The sequence below is a fragment of the Gallus gallus genome, chromosome 9, assembly GCF_016699485.2.
Source record: "Gallus gallus isolate bGalGal1 chromosome 9, bGalGal1.mat.broiler.GRCg7b, whole genome shotgun sequence".
NCBI classification, from domain to species: Eukaryota; Metazoa; Chordata; class Aves; order Galliformes; family Phasianidae; genus Gallus; species Gallus gallus.
Window position 1 is genome coordinate 691139 of NC_052540.1, and position 18841 is coordinate 709979.

An 18841-nucleotide genomic window follows, 5' to 3' on the forward strand; every position below is an offset into this window, starting at 1 on the left:
CCACCCTTCCACAGCTCCTGTCCCATCCGCCGTACCATCATCCGTCTTGTCCAGGATGTTGAGGACGTCAGCCAGCTCCAAGGACAGCTCATCTGGCTGCTGGGCTACGTAGGGGTGGACACACTGGATCTGCGGGCAATCTGCAGGGGGATGGGGCGAGAGTGAGGGATGGACTGAGGCAGAAGCAGCTCAGGTGGGTGTAACACTGCGAGCTCTGCAAATGCTCCCTCTGGTCTGGTGAGAAACATTGCTGAGGCTATGGGGTGAGGGGGGGCACAATGGGGAGGAGTGCTGCAGGGAAGGGAGCTGGGCACAAGTCTCTGCACTGCCATCCACTGAGCAGCAGAGAGGGGTGGAGAGTGCTGGTGCAGCCCAGCCTGGGCTGGAGGGGAACAAAGTCAGAGCCAGGCCTGGAAATGCAAGGGGAGCCCAGGCAGAGGCTGGCTTCCAGAGTGCTCCAGCCAGGGGCTGCATGGGGAGAAGTGGCCCTGGGTAGGGGTGAAAAGCTCCTGGACCCGGTGCAGTGAGTGACTCTTACCAGAAAGTCTGGATGTAAATGAAACAAACTTGGTTCTCCGGTTCGGGGCCAGTGAAATCATCCAGCGCTTCATCTCACTCCTGGACAAGGGGGAGAATTGGAGGCCATGAGCATGAAAAAGCCCTGGAGACATCACCTCTCCCACCCAGTCCTGAGCTCCCGATGCTGTAGACTGACCCTGCAGCCTTGCATACAGATCCTCACAGGGCTCTTTGGATTCTCCCTGCAGCACCTGGCTTCTAACAGCCCTATGAGGGGCCCATCTGTGCTCTCATCCTGCCCCTGCAACCAGCTGTGCCCAGACATGAGGACATCTCCTGGTGACATCAAAGCCCAGCCAGGGCGCTAGCTGCAAGCTGCCACTGAACAGGTTGTCATTGCTGTGTGGGTTCAGAGCTGGGAAATGCTGCAAGATCTGCAAGACAGGTGCATCAGTCTCTCTTTGGAACCCACTTCCCTCTTCTGATTTTTCAGTTTTCTGGTTTGTGCCTCATACTGGCCAGGTCTCTCCTGCCGCTCTGGAACAGCAGCTTGCAGCAGTCTTGCCTCACTTCTCCATACACCAGAGCTGTTGGCAAGCTCCGTGCTGGTTCTCACACTCCCTGTGGTCACCCCAGAGACAGAGCAGGATGCAGAAGCACATAAATGCAAACACCTCCCTGAGCAGAGGCACCCCTGGCCTGGTTTATCATCCTCTGCACAGCTCAGTCTCACAGACGTCAAACGTGCGTGTGCCCTGCATAATGTGACTGACGTCTCTATTTTCAGTACAGCAAAGCTGCAGTCACATGCCTGGGAGAAAGGTGCAGCTGCTCACTAAGCTGGGGGCTCATCTCCCTGATCCTGGTATTGCAGTGTGCTGAGGGGGTTGGCTGCACCCCCAGGCCTGAAGGATTGTGTGGTCTCAGGTGGGGCTGCTGTCTGCCCAAGATGTCAGGAGCTGTCAAACAGCAAAGTAACATCAATCTGAGGATGTGTGACCTCCAGGAGCTGGGAAACTGGTGGTGCATGTATACTTATATAACATCTCTAATTGCATAGAGCTGTGCCTCGAAAACTGTGAGCCTGCTAAGACTCGGGTCAATGAGAAAGTCAGGCCCTGAGCTCCAAAACAGTCATGCTTGTGTTAGTACAGCTGAATCATTTGCACAGTATTGCTGGAGCCTGAAGTAAAAATTTGCAAGCCAAGAATATTGTACACAGGGAGACAAGGAGGCCTGGAGCAGCAGAGGGGCTGCTGCAAGACTGGGATCGGCTGTGGATGGCACTGAGGAAGAGCCCTCTTCTCACACCCTCACCTACAACTGGGAACCACTCTGCTTCACAGCTGGTCAGGCATAGCTCCCACCCTTGTGCGTGAGCCAGCTTCACTTATGCCTTTGAGTAGGAGAGACTGAAGGTGGCTTCACAGGCGTGATGTGTAGGGCCAGCGATGAAGGCCTAAGGCCAGCTGCAGCAGTGGCACCCCTGCCTGCCTGGCCCTGGTGAGCTGTAGGAGCTGCTCCCTGCAGACAGACTGTTCCTCTTGTGGAGGTGCAGGGAGCGTGCAGTGCTGAGCCCTGTGCAGTGCTGGCACGGTACTCACTGTGACGATGCCTTCAGCATGTAACTGGCCTCCCGGTCATCGGCATTCTCCAGCAGCCTCAAGATGAAGACGTTGGCCAAACTCTGCCCCTGGTCTTCTAACTCCTCCACCCGAAGGAGCCCCCGGGGCGCTGAGTCAAACACTTGGTACTTGTCTCTGGGAGAGGTGAAAGAGGAGATAAGGAAAAACTGCAAGTATGGCGAGACAGTTCAGCTTCATCCACTCAGAAGTGTACCTGGGGACAGACCAAGCACCTCTGTATGGCAGGAAGAAAAGGTATAAGCAATGGCTGTGAAACCCCACCGCAAGCCAAGAGACCCTCTCCTTGCTCAGCTTTTGTCCCACCTGGCCCAAAACAAGTTGTTTGTTGTCTGTGTGACCCATGCACAAAACACAGACAGTGCTCCTTCAGAGGGGTCTGTGAGGCTCAGTTCATTCCTATTTGTCAAACGCCTCTATGTTTTTTGGATAGAAGCTGCCGCAGAAGCAAAACGTTTCCAGGCATGCAGACGCTGCAGTGACACGTTGATAAGAAACAGGGCTGCCCAGATGCTCCCTGCTGGTGAGTGCAGTCACTGCCACAAAGAACGTGCTGTTCTCCAGGCCCTGTCTGTGCCGCTGTACGTCAGTAGTCTCTGGCTGCACACAACACAGTCCTAAGCACCAGGACGTTCCTGAGGCAGGTTACATCATGTCAAACATAACTGCTAGCTGCAGCCATCGGATGCTACCCCTCCCTGCTGCTCGTATTTTCTGGACTCTTTTCTTAGAAATTTAATGGGCTAAATGTGAGCTGTTCCTCTGGCAGCGATGAGCCAAAGCCCGCGCCCTGACAGGAAGACAGGCCACCTGGATCGGCCCGCCAGCCTCTGGAGCTCGCTGCCACCCCGCAGAAACCGGCCGACACACATCTGCTTCCCCTGCTGGGAGAGCCGGCCTGACACCTGTGTGAGCCCTGCTTGCCATGAGGCTTCATCCGGAGAGAGCAGCGCTGCCCGTGAGCAGCCAGGGCTCACGATGGTATTTACTCAGAGCGCCCACGTGTTACCTGAGTGTTGCACTCACCCCGGGATTTGCCGGCAGATGACCAGCAGATCATTGAAAAGGAACAGGTAGATTTCTCTGAAGAGTTTCTTGGTGCGAAGCGTCCGCGATGTCTTCGGGCCGTTCATTTGCTGCAGCTCCCCCTGCTTCAGCAGCCAGCGGGAGTGAGAGATGATGGGCACAGACTGGGAGCCAGATAAAGACAGCCAAGATCAGAAGAGCAACGAACCCGTGGACTTAAGCTGTTAAGATGCTGAAAGCAGCGGGAGGTGCAGAAGGAGGTGAGTGCCCATCAGAATGACCCGCGCTGCAGAGGATGGAGAGCTACACGGGGTGCAGTGCGCTCTGCCACCCAGCCCACAGCCCAGCACAGGGCATAACTGCTACGACGGAGACACAGCAGGGGCCCAACGACGAGCAAACAGTTGAGGACAGTGGTGCTGGAGTGCCAAGTGCCTGATTTAAACACCAGCCTACGCCCTGCAAACCCAATCCCGTCTCTGGGGCATCCGATGTCTCATCACCTGGGCTGAACCTTCCTGGCCAGAGAAGCTGCCTTTAAAAATAGTTGGCTTTTTGGCTACAAGAAAACATGTTAGAGTTCTCACTGGTCGGGTCCCTCCCGGCCAGGAGGAGATACTGCCCAAGCAGCAACAACAGCGCTTCTGTTAGAGCCTTACCACACACCAGGGCAGGGAGGCCCTGGCACTGTTGCCCAGAGAAGTGTGGGTGCCCCATCCCTGGAGGTGCTCAGGGCCAGGCTGGATGGGGCCCTGGGCAGCCTGAGCTGGTGGTGGGCAGCCAGCCCATGGCAGGGGGTGGGGGCTGGGTGGGCTGTAAGGTTCCTTCCAACCCAAACCACTGCGTGATTATCTCAAAAAAAAGAAGCCCAGAACAAAGCATGTCTTATATTAGAAGAACACTATGTTTTTGGTCAAACAATTGAAATACTGGAAATACCCCTTCCACCTTCACTCCTCTGCGCTCACCACACATGCTCCAGTGCAGCCTTTCTTTCTCTGCCCTTGCACTGCTTATACCCCATGTCAGTGCCCAGGACAGCCTGCCCCACAGCTGAGCTGGCCCTGTCTGGCATCACCACTGCAGCTGTGGAGAGATGAAGGCAGCCTCGTGTCTACAGCAGCCCAGTGCTGTCCTGCAGACCGTGATCTAAGTGGACCCAGAACAGAACATCAGCAGGCAATTAGAGTCTGTACTTAATGGATGAATTACAAATTGTGAGATAGCCTTCATTTTGGTATTTTCCAGCTTTGAAGTGTTTTGCTTTTTAGCTTTAATCTCCCTGTAATATCATTTGTAATGTAAAACAATAGCTGAAAGCTGACCTACATTTTGAAGTGAGGCGAGAGCCAGGTGGAGTGCTGGAGCAGGAGCTGCCCATGGCACACAGGCAGGCTGACACCAGCACATCACCCCTGTGTGGGCGCAGCACTCTGGCTCTCGTGCCCTGAGATTACACGCACCAAACTGCGGATGCGGTACCTGCAGCACTGCATCTCCTTCAAAGGTTCCATCAGGACAGCGTGGACAGCAGGGCACTGCCACAGCTAAATGGCACTGAAAGGGATGTGGCTGAGCTACTACTGCTAAGTATGCATGTGCAGTGCCAGGATGCTGTTGGTTCACTGCCTCTGTGGGGGTGTTAGCAACCCGGGCTCATACCTTGATCTTAAACTCCAGTTTCTTCTGAATGCTGATCATCTGCTCTGTTCGGCTCATCTTCCTGACGCCTTCGTTGCATGCTTTCACCACCTGGCAAAAAGAGAATAGAAAGGTTTGCCTTCAGTGGCCTAAGCAGCTAAGTGATGTCAAGCACAGAAAGGCCTGACCCTGAGGTGGAAGAGCTTTGCTACAACAGGAACTGACCAAGCCAAGCTCTTTCAACAGCAATGTGTCCACGTGGGAAAGGGAAAAAACCAAACAAACCCCCCAAAACAGCACCCAGAAGATGCTGCAGCTGGAGGCTGAGCTGTCAGATGGCCACATTCAGGTACCGACCAAGACAACATTAAGCAGCACTCTCGGCTGTGCAGCAAAGGGAACAGTTTGTTTACCAGATCCTGACACACCAAACATCTCCTCCTCCCCATTCCCAATGCTTGAAAATAGAGGAACACACACAGTATGATCTTCAAGAGGAGGACAAATCCAAAGGTCCTCACTTCAAAGATGGAAGTGCTGTGATTCTGCCAAGCAGCACCAGGTGCCCAATTTATGGGATGCCTCAGGGAGAGATGTTCATGACAGTCCAGCTGTGTTCTGAGTACAAAGTTCTAAGAGGAAAAAAACCCAAATACAACATGCAGGCACTGCCCTGCTACAGGAACTGCAACCTAGATGCCACTGCCTGTTTCATAAGGAACTGCTTGAGAACTGGTTAGGTAGAAAAATTGTGTTGGAGAACACACACCGCTTCGTGCACTGCTTCTTTTACTGAACATTCACCAGGACATCAGCAACTGAAACCAACATCTGCTTCTGCCCATCCAGGAAGATAATTATGGAGAAAATTAGACATCAAATGGCCACCACTGTGATGCACAGCATCTAAACTTAAACATCTACAGACACGTAAAGAGAGTTATGAAAGTGATGATTGGTCCCAGACAGATGAATACAAAAAGAGCATTTTTCCACCAGCAACCCACAGTAACAGCCCTCCTCGAGCTCTGGGCCAGTGGACAACAACTGGCTGCCAGAAGCAAGGAGGGATTCTGGAAATATAAAGTACTGCACACTAATCGTCATTGTTATGGTCTCTGTTTTTATCCTCAGTGATCTGCAGAGTGTACAATTCCTGGGATAGTTCAGAACAAGCCCACTTTATTTTAATATCTCAGTCATAAGCTGCAGCCTCAGGCAGATGTTTTAATGCAATTTCCAGCTTGAAATACTTAAAATGAACTGCAGGATTCAAGAGAGAACTCCAAGCTTCTGAAGGCCATGAAGAGGATTCCAACTCCTCGGTCCCTGCAGCACCCTGCTCCATTCACACAGCTGCTTGCAGCTCCACACCTCTCAAACATCAAGTCCAAAGGTGAGACTCAAAGGGACAACTTCAGGAGTGAATGTGGTCTGTATGTCTTTTCTGGGGTGAAACTGACAACGGTTTAATATTAATGACCTTCAGATAGGCTCATTCAAACTTACTGTTTCCAGCTCCTTATGTGCTTCCAGGGCAGTGGTTTCCCTCTCAGATTTCTCTTCCACCTTCTTCAAAATATTCTGCAGAGGAGCAAAAGCTGTGTTAACTCTGATCCCGCTGTGACAGCATGGAAGGGTCTTTGCTATCCTTGGGGGTATTTCTGTCCATCAGGCTAATTACAGGGAGAATGACAGAGCACGGCTGCTCTTACCTCTGAGTTTCTGCTTTTTGTTAAAGCCTGTTCCCATCTGGCTACAACCAAATATCTAAAAAGTAATGCTACTGTTTTACACAAGTGAAATAGCTGGACCTGCTGCTAACAGACAGTGCTACTGGCAAGCCAAGAGGTATAAGACTTTTTGGGACAGAGTGGTTTTCTCATCCCTAGATGCATGTCCTTCAGTGCAGCGGTTAGAGGTGCACAGGGGAAGGTGGCTGCCCCAGACAGGCCCAAGGCGCCATGATGCGGGGTAGTACATGGCTTTGGGGTTGTTTTATGCTGAACACCTGTACAGCAGCACCTCAACAAACAGGCAGCTGGCTACTGCATGGCTGCTGCCCCTTCTAGCAGCTCTGAAGTTCCTCCTCAACTCTTCTGTTCAGCAAAACATGGCAAATTCAATGCAAATTTGGAGGTGTTCTCTCACTGACTGAACACTTTTCCATAGCTGAGAATGTCCAATTCTGTAGAAAGGCTTCAGCCAGCACTAGGATTGATCGTGGCTGTATCTCATTTGCAACTGTTGAATAGAATCCCAGGAGTGATCCGGACGACCTCTGGGCAACACAGAAGAGCAAAACTCTACCTGCACCAGTAGCTTGAGCCGAGTGATCCTTTGAAATGGCAGAATCAGGAAGGAAGAAAAGGATAGGCCTCTGCACATGGGATCCAGCTCCAGCTGTGTGATCACCTCCCGGAAAGCTGGCTTGTCCTGGCTGAGGGGGAGAGAGACAGCATGAGTGCTACCCTGCCTGCACCTCTGCTGTGTGGGTGGGGACCCAGGAGCACACAGACCCAGAGACAGCATCTGCCTAACTTCTCCTGAGAGCAGAAAAGAAGGAAGGAGGAAACTGAATGCTTCTAGGTGTATTTTGGTTTAAATCCAGAACTATTTATAGTGTTGGGGGATGGAAAAAATAGACTTTTAATGTACAAGCCATGGTAGTGCGTTCACATGTGTAGTTCACATCTAACGCAGCAGCATATGCTGCGCTGCGTGCGTAGGTGTGTGTGAATGGGGTGTGTGTCCAAGTAGATGAGTCAGAGGAATAATTATATATCTTTACACAGTTGGATCTCTGTGACAAGGTGGAATTCACACAGTCATAAGAACAAGGCAAGCCACAGAACTTGGCTACTCCGGGCTGCTTAGCTGGAGGATGGAAATCATTATCTGGCCTGAGAAGAGCACACGCCATCCCTGGACCTTCCCTGGGGGTGTTCACAGTAGGTGAGTCCAAGCAATCTCAGCAGCTGCAGCCAAAGCCAGCACCTCCTGGCAATTCTGGGGCCCAGCCCAAGGAGGACACACGCAGCTGGAGCCACGGCTAGCAAAATCAGCACGGATGCAAAGACATCACTAACTGTGCAAAACCTGTCTTCACTCCATGTAACTCAGAGCACTCTGACAGCAGCCGCTGTAAATGCTTCTCAGTGCTGCAGCACGTGCTTGCATCACTGTGCCCCTGCCTCAACAGAATGGACATGAGTGTGTCTTGCAACACAGCCAAAGTGGGAGCAACTGTGAAACATCTCAGGCTCCACGTTCATCAAAGTGCTGCAAAATTCCCTTTGCTTTGTGCTCAACCTCAGACAAAAAAAAAAAAAAGAAAAAGAAAAGAAAAGCTTCCCTCTAAATTCCTATCTCCCACAGCTCCTTTTCAAGCTCACCTAATCCAGACTATTGCTCTTTCAAGTGTTTAGCTAATGACCCTGGACACGGCGTTTATATTGCTCACCTCTGACTCAAGGAAACCCTGCAGTACCCTTCTCTTGGGAAGAACAGTTGGCCAAGCTCAGCAGAGCTGCTTAGAGTGTGTTGGGTTTTTTTATTGGTTTTTATTTTTTGCCTCAAGAGCTGGAGAGCAGAGAAAGGAAAGGATTAGGGTTCATTACACTCCCCCGAACCAGCTGCTGCAACGGGGAGGAAACACAGTGCAGTGTATGCAATGGGCTGTCCTGAAGGAATCCAGGACATCGTAACTGAAGAAAAATTAATTCTCCTGCTCAAAGACAGGCTTGTAGGGCACTCTTTGTTTTGAGACGATAGAACAGAATTCCTCCTGGACCAAAAGTCTGACTGAACTTGAAAAACACTGTGAAAATATGTTGGATTATATCCTCAGGCCCAGATAACGCCTGTATTTATAACACCAGAATGTGATGAAAATGGCTTTTTTTTTTTTTTCAAGAAAATTTTGCTCTTCTGATAAGTTTTCTTGAGTGTGGGAAGGTTCAGCCTTGTTGGGAAGTTTAGGAAAAGCAGTGGCTGTTCTTGCCATCAGGGAGCTGCATTGTAACCTCGGCCTTTCAGTCTCTTGCCTCTACTTGCAGCTTAAGAATGTGTATGTTTCACAAGTGTGTGTTCCCACATCCATCATAGCTACTGAACTCACTTGGTATGTTACTTGCCTACTCTGTCACCCCACCCTTACCCTTACTCTAAAGCCTTTTAATCGCATCAGTGAAGTGGGAAATCCTGTTTCTGTACCATTTAGCACTATCCAAATTAGCAATATCCAACAGCTGAATTTATAGCTATGCAATTTTAATACAGCATCAAGCACGGGAACTCACAGAAGCTGCTTATAAGTTCTCTCCTGGTAGGTCTGGTTGGAGACATAGGTGATGTACACAGAGAAGTGATCAACTGTATGCTGGTACACAATATCGCACACATCTGAGATCACAATATTCTCCTCAACCCGTCGCTCCAGGTCCAGCAGGAAGCTAGATAAGAAAACCAGTGCTCAATTTAATTATCACCTGCATGTCCAACACAATCCCAGCTTCTGCCCCTGGAGCTGAAAGCAGTGGATGTGTCACTAAGCTTTTGGAAAAGACTGTGCAGCAGACTGCTCGCAGTCAGCTCCTGCATCCCTCTGCACACAGGTTTAGTTAACGAGATGCCACTCAGCTTGCCAAACTCCAGCAGCAGTTGTCTTACCGCTCACTAACAGCCTTGACATCCAAGACATTGGAGAAGAGGATGTGTGCCTCGGACTGGTGTAAGATCTTTTTCAGACGCTCATTCTCCATGAAATGAGACACCAGCAGATTCAGACTCTTGCAATACGAGGCTTCGGAAGTAACCAGCTCAAACATTGCCTGGGGAGGAACCCAAAAAAGGACATCAGGAGGTTTGTTCTACTGTTCATGCTCACACAGAAGCTCTTCATAGGCTCTCCCCACCTCCCCAGTGTCACTCAGTCTGACCTGAGGCTGCCTCAGGACCCCCCGTGCCCCTCGTCACCCTCTCCCCTTTGGGCAGCTCCCTTAGGCAGCCTCCCCACACCCTCCTTGTGACAGCACTGGCTTGTAGCTCTGCTTGCTGGGGCTTGTTGTGCTGTGCAGCAAGGTTTCGTTGCACCATCAGTGCTCTTGTTTCAGAAAAACCACAGTGTGGGGGTTGGTACACAGCAATCCCAGCACGCCACACACGCTCCTTAGGGCAGAGCTAATACAAAAATACAGCTGTGGTGCTCCAAGGCCCTGTGTGCTGCCCAAACCTAAGGAAATCCAGCTGTTGCTGTCCAAGGGATGCTCCCTGGTCAAGCCTGACCGCACTGTTTATGACCCAGGCACAGGAGCTCCTAATGATTACTGTAAGCTATAAACAATCTCTGAATTTCAGCACTCGCTTTTCCTGTGAGGAGAGAAGTCTCTGGCAAGCAGCTTGCCTTCCCCAGGCCAGGGATGTAGTCTGGGGAAGCAGAAAGAGAAATGGATGGTTTGATTCAGAGATAAATCTCGAGTTAACAAGCTGAGGATGTAAAGCCTTCTGCCCATAGCATGTGCCACAGGGACAGTCCTCATTTACTCTCCAGGCTGTGTGTAGTGGCAGATAAAGCAAGTGATTATCGACACAAACACTGAATCCATTACTTTAAGTAAGATTAATTTAAGATCCTCACAAGGGCTTTGCTGCAGCAGAAAATCATTAGCTCCTTCAGACATTTCATGATGAAGGTGCATCCTGGGGCTGGGTCATGCTATCATTACACTGTTGGTAGCAAAGTCTTCCTTCATTCCCCTTAAAGCTGCTTTGCCCATGCAGTCCCCCACTGCCCACAGCTCCTCTGCTGTATGCTGGTGAGGAGGAGTGGGCCCCGAGCCCCACCAGCTCTGGGGCTGCATGAGCAATGTAGAGCCAAGCAAGTCCAAAGGAACAGCATGGACAGTACTTTTTTTTGCTGTACATGTGGAAGAGTGTCTTCTAAATTAGCAGGGAGTATGTCCTGTGAGGTGATTTGGTTGTTTGGTGGTGGCTGGTTTTTTTTTTTTTTTTAATCTTATTTTTAAAGAAATGATTTGAAACATTCTGCTGATTGGTTTTTGGTCTTTTCCTGGAGCTGCTGCTATCCATTGCAGAAGGACCTAAGGTACAGAGACCTGGATAATACTCCTGACATTGCTGCTGTGCAAGACCTGCAAGGATAGGAACAGCAAGGAGCTGCTGACTATCAGCTGAATTGGTATTTCCATTCTTTGTGGAGGTAGCAGCCTAGGAAATAATCCCAGTGAGCAGAAAGTCCAATGGAGCCCTAAGCAGGTGCCCCTGTCCTGCACCAGGGAAGGAGGTTGTGCCTGTACAGCCCCAGAAAGGAGGGAGCAAAGGGTGCAGGTAGAAATGAATTCACTTGGTTGGTGTGTGTGGAACAGATGGTGTTTAAGGAATACAAAGATGTTTCATTTTCTTCAAGAACAGATTCCCAATGAGGCAAATGGGCGATTTGGTGAGTCTCCTAAATATACCTCTTAAAGGCTTAATTGTAGCTTTTTTTGTTTTAATAACTGAGAGGAAAAGAAGAAATAGGTAGAGACACAACAAAGAATAGGACAGAATCACAGAATCACAGAACGGTTGGGTTGGAAGGGACCTTACAGCCCACACAGTCCAACCCCCTGCCATGGGCCGGCTGCCCCCCACCAGCTCAGGCTGCCCAGGGCCCTATCCAGCCTGGTTTTGAGCACCCCCAGGGATGTCCCCCTCATCCTCTCACTATGTGCCTTTAAAAAATGTCTATCTCCCACCTGTTTCTAAGCTCCCTTTAAGCACTGGAAGGCCACAATGAGGTTTTCCCAGAGTCTTCTAATCCCCAGACTAGATGCACTGAGATAGCCAGGTCCTTCAAAATCTCCCAAGGGCCAGGATTGAGGTGTGCCTCTCTACCGCAGCCTTTCAGCCCTCTGATAACACGTCTGGTCTCTGACCTTCCTTCTTGACCTACAGATACAAAGGTCTCCACTCTGTATGTCTGGAAAAGCCCAGTTGTGTGTGTTTGCTGCCCATCACAGTGCGAGCATCAGACCTGCAACGGGCACGTGCATAGTGTAAGATGGACCAAAGAAACATTGAAATCCATAAGGAAAATACCAGTCCACAGGGTTCCGATGTAAAGGAGATCCAGAGAAGTAAAGATTATCTCCACTGATCAAGACAAGCTTCTGGAAGTGTTTGCTACAGCACATACCAAGCACAGGTTTCTCAGGTTACTCTGGAGATCCAGCTACTCCCCTGCAGATCACAAGTACCACAATGCCAACTCTAAACAGCCCAGATTGCTATTTCTCATTGGAACAAACTCCTAAACTGTGATATAATGAAGAGATCTCTGCAGAATAACTGAACTCTGCTAGCTCTGAGCCCTTGCTAGATAAAACAGCATGAGCTTCTGGCTTCAGAGTTGCAGAAATAATGAGATAATGTGAACTAGATGTCATTGGGTGTAATGCTATCCTCTAGATGCCACAAACAGTCTCAAACTGTCTTGTGGAAGCTTGACCAAAACTGTTTCATTGGTCCTCTGGGTCATTAACTTCATGAAATCTACAAGTCGTATAAAAGCTGTACTAATTGTTTTCATTGCTTCTATTTTGGCAGAGAGACTAAGACAGGAAACAGGAAGCCTAAGGAAGAAGGAAATACAGAAGATAAAAAAGAAGAAAAAATTCAGAGTCACCAAAGACAAGAGTAAGTAATGCTACAAGGTAAATCTCTACCGGGATGATATGGTGTTTTGTTGCATAGATTGAAAATAGCTGCTCCCAATAGCTCTGATCTCCTTGTAAACCACTAGTTAATACAGGGGGGTTCTGATCTAGCCTAGGAGGGATTTTGTTTTGAGCTGATGCCATCATATTGGCTGTGACAAGCCCTCAAACCTGGCTGTCCTCACGGGGCCATGCCTCCTCCACCTGCTAGACGTGCAGCAAGGCCAGCACAAGAGCTCTTTGGAAGAGAGTAGCTCTGTTTCACAGCAAATTTAGAGGCTTGAAATCTAAGGTTTGCTCTAAGAAGGAAAGGCAATAAAATCTTTCCTGGACATTTGTGTAGAAATGAAAGAGAAAGACTGCCTCCCTGTCCAACATGCTCTTACATGGAGAGGGCACCTCACCACTGTACACTAAAGGTCCAGATCTATCTTCTGCTTAAGCAAAGCTTTTCACAGCAGTTGCTCTCTGATCCAAATCCACACTGTGCCATGAAGGTGCAGATTAGTCTGGCTACCTGACCCTCTGTCTAACACCAAAATAGCCACAATCCCCATCAAAAAAAGATCTAGCAAAGGTAATCTCAGCACAAACAGTTCAGCTCAGGGACAGAGAATATTAGAATCATGGAATCATAGAATCACTAAGGTTGGAAAAGACCCACAGGATCATCCAGTCCAACCATTCGCCCTTCACCAATGGTTCTCACTAAACCATGTCCCTCAACACAACATCCAAACGCTCTTTGAACACCACCAGGCTCGGTGACTCCACCACCTCTCTGGGCAGCCCATTCCAGTGCCTGACCACCCTTTCAGAGAAGTAGTATTTCCTAACGTCCAGCCTGAACCTTCCCTGGCGCAGCTTGAAGCCATTCCCTCTAGTCCTATCACTAGTCACCCGAGAGAAGAGGCTGACCCCCAGCTCACTACAACCTCTCTTTAGGTAGTTATAGAGAGCAATAAGGTCTCCCCTGAGCCTCCTCTTCTCCAGACTGAACAATCCCAGCTCCTTCAGCTGCTCCTCATAAGGCCTGTGCTCCAGAGCCCTCACCAGCTTTGTTGTCCTCCTCTGGACACGCTCCAGGGCCTCGATGTCCTTCTTACAGTGAGGGGCCCAAAACTGGACACAGTAGTGTCCAGTTATATTGTACTAATCTGGTTTTGTTGTTGTTGTTTTTTACTCTGTAAACTGTTGAGGCCAATCCCACCCAGCTCAGAGTCTCCTACAACACAAAGGACGAGCCCAGTGTAGGAAAATCAGTGCAGACAGCAAGTAGAGGAGGACAAAACAAATAACCTATATAGTAAGTCAAACAAGGACAAACTGAAAGATAGAGATCTGACCCGGGAAGGAGGAGTAAATTGGAGCCTCTCCACAAACAGGCAGTACCAACATGTAATCGAAGGCTCATGCTAAAAGAAGTCCCACATACTAAATCATGCTTCTTCCCATTGCTACCTTTTCCAAGCCTTTGGGACAGAATATTCTGTAACCTCCACTGTATGTAACACAAGGAACATGTCCTCTCTTCAGCCATTTGTTCCTTCTGCTACACATGTGTTGCTCGTCCTTTTCCCCATGCTGACTCCATGTCAGAACCCACACAGTGCTTTTGGCTTGTTCTACTTTCTGCATCACTCTATTTTCTATATAGTTAAAAGAAGGTCCTCAGTGATTCATGTTTTGCTGTGTTTGATGCTCGACAGATGTCTGGATAATTAAAGCTCCCCTATGAATGATTTAATCATTTCTCATAATTATTCTAGTGGCACTATCGTTTCTGTATTTCCCTGACCCCTGCAGTCTGTCATTTGTTCTTTGTTTTTTCTTCTGTTCTTCTTTTCCTGCATTTTCGCCCACATTTGGTGACACTTCCAGCTGTTTTTTTTACATCCCATTCCCCTGACATTGCCTTCAGATGAAAACACTGATGTGGCCGATGCCACGACTGCCTGACTTCTGTTTGAGCTCCCAGGGCTAATGGGCCGTGCTGCAGTCTTCTCTCCTGAAACTGCTGGGGGGTGGGAGCTGTTTTTTCCCCTGAAACTCCATTTTCTGGGTCATTTGTTCCAATGGGGACAATGACAAAGAGCCTTTCGTGAGAACTTCCAAACATCCACTGCTCTTCCAGCCCAGGTTCTTGTTTTGATGCTTGGAAAACAAATGCCTTGTTTTTTTTTACCTGGTGTTGTGTTGTTTTATCTTGCTGGTATTTTGTATTATGAATTCAACACTGAATTCAGTATAATCTCTTTAATTGCCTCAGTGATTTCCCCCACACTCCTTGTTTTCTGTGCTTGACTTTCCTCAAAAAGCAAATTCTCCGCTCTGTCTGCTCAGCGTTCAGCCAATTTCACAGCTTTCTGGCTTGCAGCAGTTTTATAATCTCTTACTGTGCTAATCCAGAACAAACAGGAAGAAAATTTCAGCCCTGATAAAGTGACATGAGTGGAAAGCACAGCACTTCTATGAGGCAGCACTGTCCCATCTCCATCTGCTTTATTTCTGTTATTATTTTAAAGAGATAGAAGAAAATTTAGTGCTGGGGTCTGGCAGTACAAGTATTTTTCCATACAACACCTACAGGTGATGAACGTAACCCCAAAGCAAGGGCAGCTTTTGAAATCTCTGATGCAAACCTTTAAGCTGATGTTCTTCTGTAAATGACTCTATTTTAGAAGCAGAAAGAAGAGCTTGTAGTTTTTTGGATGCCAGATAGTGTTTGTAATGCTGGCAGTTAGAAGAACTGTGTTTTTCCAGGTAAACAGAACAAATCTGATATGGAAATATCCATGGAAGAGCAACAAACCACTTCAGCTGCCTTCAGCCATGCCCCCATCACACCACCAGTTTGTTCTGCCAGCCTGAACTGCCCTGTTTGAGCACTGGGGGTGTAACTAACAGCCCTGCACATCACACCTTTGAGATTCAAGGGCTGAGCCTTTCCAAGTGCAACAGGGAAGCCACAGCTTTGGCCAGGACCAGGGTGGGACTGTGTGTACAGAAGTGATTCATAACTCTTGACTGAGCAAATCCAAGTAAGCTCAGGGTGAATTGGTCACGCTCTGGGATATTCTTCAGCACTTTGGGTTCAGCCACACGAGCCAGGGCAGAACAGACACAAAGGTGGGTGCTCTCCCCAGAACAGAACCTGGGACAGCAGGGCTCACAGGATCAGGCCTGTGAAGGTCCATTGCTCATATTGCAACACACACCACACTGAACAAGTTTTGTTTGTCTCCGCTGCTGGCTATGAATGCAGAACAATGCATTAACAAAGAGCACTTATGCTCCCCACGCTATCCAAAATAGCAACCAGTTGTAAACGGCTGTGTGACTGATGGTTTCTCTGACTGGGGCAGCTACTCTTACCAGCTCCTCGTTAGATGTAGCCCTACAAATTATTGCCATATAGCTCTCAAGCCATGATGTCAATGCAATGTACGGCTGAAATGCAAATATTCCTGCCAACATTTCCTACTGCTTTGCATAAGACTCTGAGTAACGGCATTTAAAAATCGGGAAGCATACAAATCTCCATCTCTTCCCTTTCCAGTAATGCCATCACATTTAAAACAGATTGCAGTTAACTCTTCAAGGCTTCTAAGATTTCTGGTGCATCAATGTGCACTGGAGACCCAAAGCTCTATGGCAAGAACCTCTTTGCTAGCTCTTTCTTCCTTGAAAAAGGCTCCTAGCACAATCAGAAAAGGCAGAATAAGTTCTCTTCTGCCAAATAAATATCCACCAATGATAGCATACAGGATAATATCCTGTAATTTCAAAAAAAAAAAGTGAGTGGTGCTAACCAGTGTGTCATAGGAAAGCACTTAGCAAAACAAGGCTTGTCTGCGACTGCTATGAAGCTTTTCGTTCTTAAATCTCAATCATTTGATTTAATTCACTCCAGCTCCTTTAAGCAGCAGCCCAGTTAAGAAACATTCCACTTTCTCCCAGTTTACCTCCTGCAGCTTGATCTCATCCGGCTGGAGGATGCTGAGGATCCCACTGCTCCGGATCTCTGGCAGGTCCTGCCATAAGTTGAACCTGGAGTTGGAGTTCCTCAACAAATTGATTTGTGGTGCAGCTTTGCTCTCGGGGGTACTTGCAGGTTCTGTCTCAGGTGGGGTTTCCTCACTGGGCGAACTCTCCTCAGGGTCTGTCTGTGAATCCTGCAGCCGTCTGGTTTCAATCTCCTGGCGCGTAGATTTATCTCGATACTCCTGATACAAGAGACCTAGGAGGCAATACAACAGGTCTGAGAGGTCACAGCTGAACCAAAGAACTACAGAAGAGTACTGCGGGAATGGAGGGCTGTGCTGCACTGGCTCACCCCAGCAGGGATGAGGGATATCCCCTCTGCACTGCGACAAAAAAGTCACGCAGCATCTTCCTATTTCAACCAGCAGTGCATACCTCATGTGGAAGCCATACCTAAATCTGAAACGTTGCTAACCATCTTCTATCCCAAACAATGTGCTAACAGTCAGGTGAACCCATGGCCAAGTGGGAGGTGTGAAAGAAGAGCGCTTTGTTATTTGTCAGGCTTTTAAATGTTTCTTTTAAGACCTTGATATTCTCTGCAGTATTCTTATGCTAGAAGCCGGGAGGCTGGAAGGAAAGGACTGCCCTGCTGGCTCTCTGGAGGTATGTGCTACATGCTGTATAGATCAAAAGGGGTGTGTGTGTCTGGAAAAGTGACACTGCATATGCTGAAACTGCTTCAAAGGACCAATTTGGTGGCTAGGAAAATCCCTAAGGAGAAACCAGTGAGCTGTTGTTAAAGCATTTAACAGGTGAAGCACTGGGACCGTCACCAGTTGGCTTTGGTACTGACTTTGCAGTTAGCGTTGGGCATGCTGCTCAATTTCTTTTCTTCTTCTCAGTTTCTACAACGACTGAAGATATTAATGTTAAGGCTCAAAGTTACCTGAATGCCACAGCGCTAAGAAAAGGCCATGAATTCACACACCTTGCTGCACACCGACCTCACAAGGTGCCTTCTGCACTGCAATTACTAGCTTCGGCAGCGGATGAATTTGCCCCAGCTCCCCATTTCAACAGACAGCATCAGAAAGGTAAGAATCCTGAAATTCCTTGGCTGCCCATAGAAGATCCTGTCTCTTTTCTAAGACTTCCATGTGCCCATATCTCTAAGCCACCTGTAAGAACCAGAGTATTAATTGCTTGAACATGAAGTGCAGTTTAGAGGCTATGAGAAGGTAGGAGAACACGAGCCTGCTCTGAATCACTCTCCTCACTTACTCAAGTTGAGGAGAACACTTTACATCATCTCTCTTGGTTTATACTTGAATCTAAGAAGTGTAAGATAAATGAATAAAGATAAAAATCCTTGATGTAAAAAAGAAAAAAAAAAAAGCAAAACCTACATCATTTATTTAGTCTGAATCATTAGGGATAAAAATCCATCTGGTCACATGAACCTGTGATAGTGGATCTCAGAAGCAGATTCCTTGCGTTGAGAGACAACTGGGTCAGGAGTTTGTCTAGGGAGGGCAGAAATGTCACCGTCACTGCCTGATACATCTCTGGAGCAGTTTTCCCAAGACTCTGTTCCAGTATCTGTTACCGCTATTCCAGAAATATGCTGGGGAAAAGCACAGGCACAAGGAGAGCAGTTCTGCAGCCTGCGGGTGTATCGTGGTAGCTGTTCTCCCTGGAAAGATGCTCAGCGCCAGATTAAAATAGCAATAAGGGTAGCTGTGCCTAGGAAACCATACAGTCTTCTCTTAGCATCCTACACAGTAACCAGAGAGAAGAGACTTCTGAAGTTTTGCATCCTGCTGCTACTTATATAATTTCTCTGTGCGTCAAGTAGGCTTATTTGGCTTTCCTAAGCGTTTCTGCCTGCTAATCAGCCCCAGTGAGGGTGCTGAGGATGTGGAGGGGTGGAAAGGCTCCTTGAGGGATGGAGAGCCTGCTGAATCAGAGCTGTGTTCGGCCGTGCTGCTCTGTGAATGCAGCATGGCATGGGGGGCTTGCTGCCCCAGCGAGCTACACATGGGAGCAGGACATGGGAAATAACAGCCTGAAGCAATATGGCCAATGCTTGTCAAGGGCAAACATGCCTAGAAAATGGAGCGTAATCTATTTTACTCTTTCTGCAGATAATTATACCTGATTGTACAACCATGTTGTGCTGGTGGCTCTGCCCTGCAAGCCTGAGACAGTCAGGGATATTTTGTATTTGTGTATGGGTGATTCAGTCTGCTTTGCACAGGGCTGGTGAGCAGTCCTTTAAAAAAAAGAAGATCCTTGCAATGATTTTTT

At 48.5% G+C, this 18841-nt stretch overlaps 1 protein-coding gene across 10 annotated transcripts in view; it reads right to left on the minus strand.

Moving 5' to 3' along the window:
* Window positions 1-18841, minus strand: part of NGEF (neuronal guanine nucleotide exchange factor) — a 46770-nt gene that overhangs the window by 2532 nt on the left and 25397 nt on the right. For 9 of the 10 annotated variants that reach the window (XM_046898368.1, XM_040705513.2, NM_001389357.2 and 6 more), the window contains 10 exons: window positions 16513-16787; window positions 9501-9661; window positions 9131-9283; window positions 7140-7269; window positions 6339-6413; window positions 4851-4940; window positions 3189-3352; window positions 2124-2279; window positions 539-618; window positions 36-140 (listed from right to left, as the gene is read on the minus strand). In XM_046898368.1, coding sequence (XP_046754324.1) covers window positions 36-140; window positions 539-618; window positions 2124-2279; window positions 3189-3352; window positions 4851-4940; window positions 6339-6413; window positions 7140-7269; window positions 9131-9283; window positions 9501-9661; window positions 16513-16787 — 1389 coding nt within the window. Of the gene's footprint in view, window positions 1-35; window positions 141-383; window positions 619-2123; window positions 2280-3188; window positions 3353-4850; window positions 4941-6338; window positions 6414-7139; window positions 7270-9130; window positions 9284-9500; window positions 9662-16512; window positions 16788-18841 lie in introns of those variants that run through there. The other variant, XM_046898369.1, reaches the window with a different exon arrangement.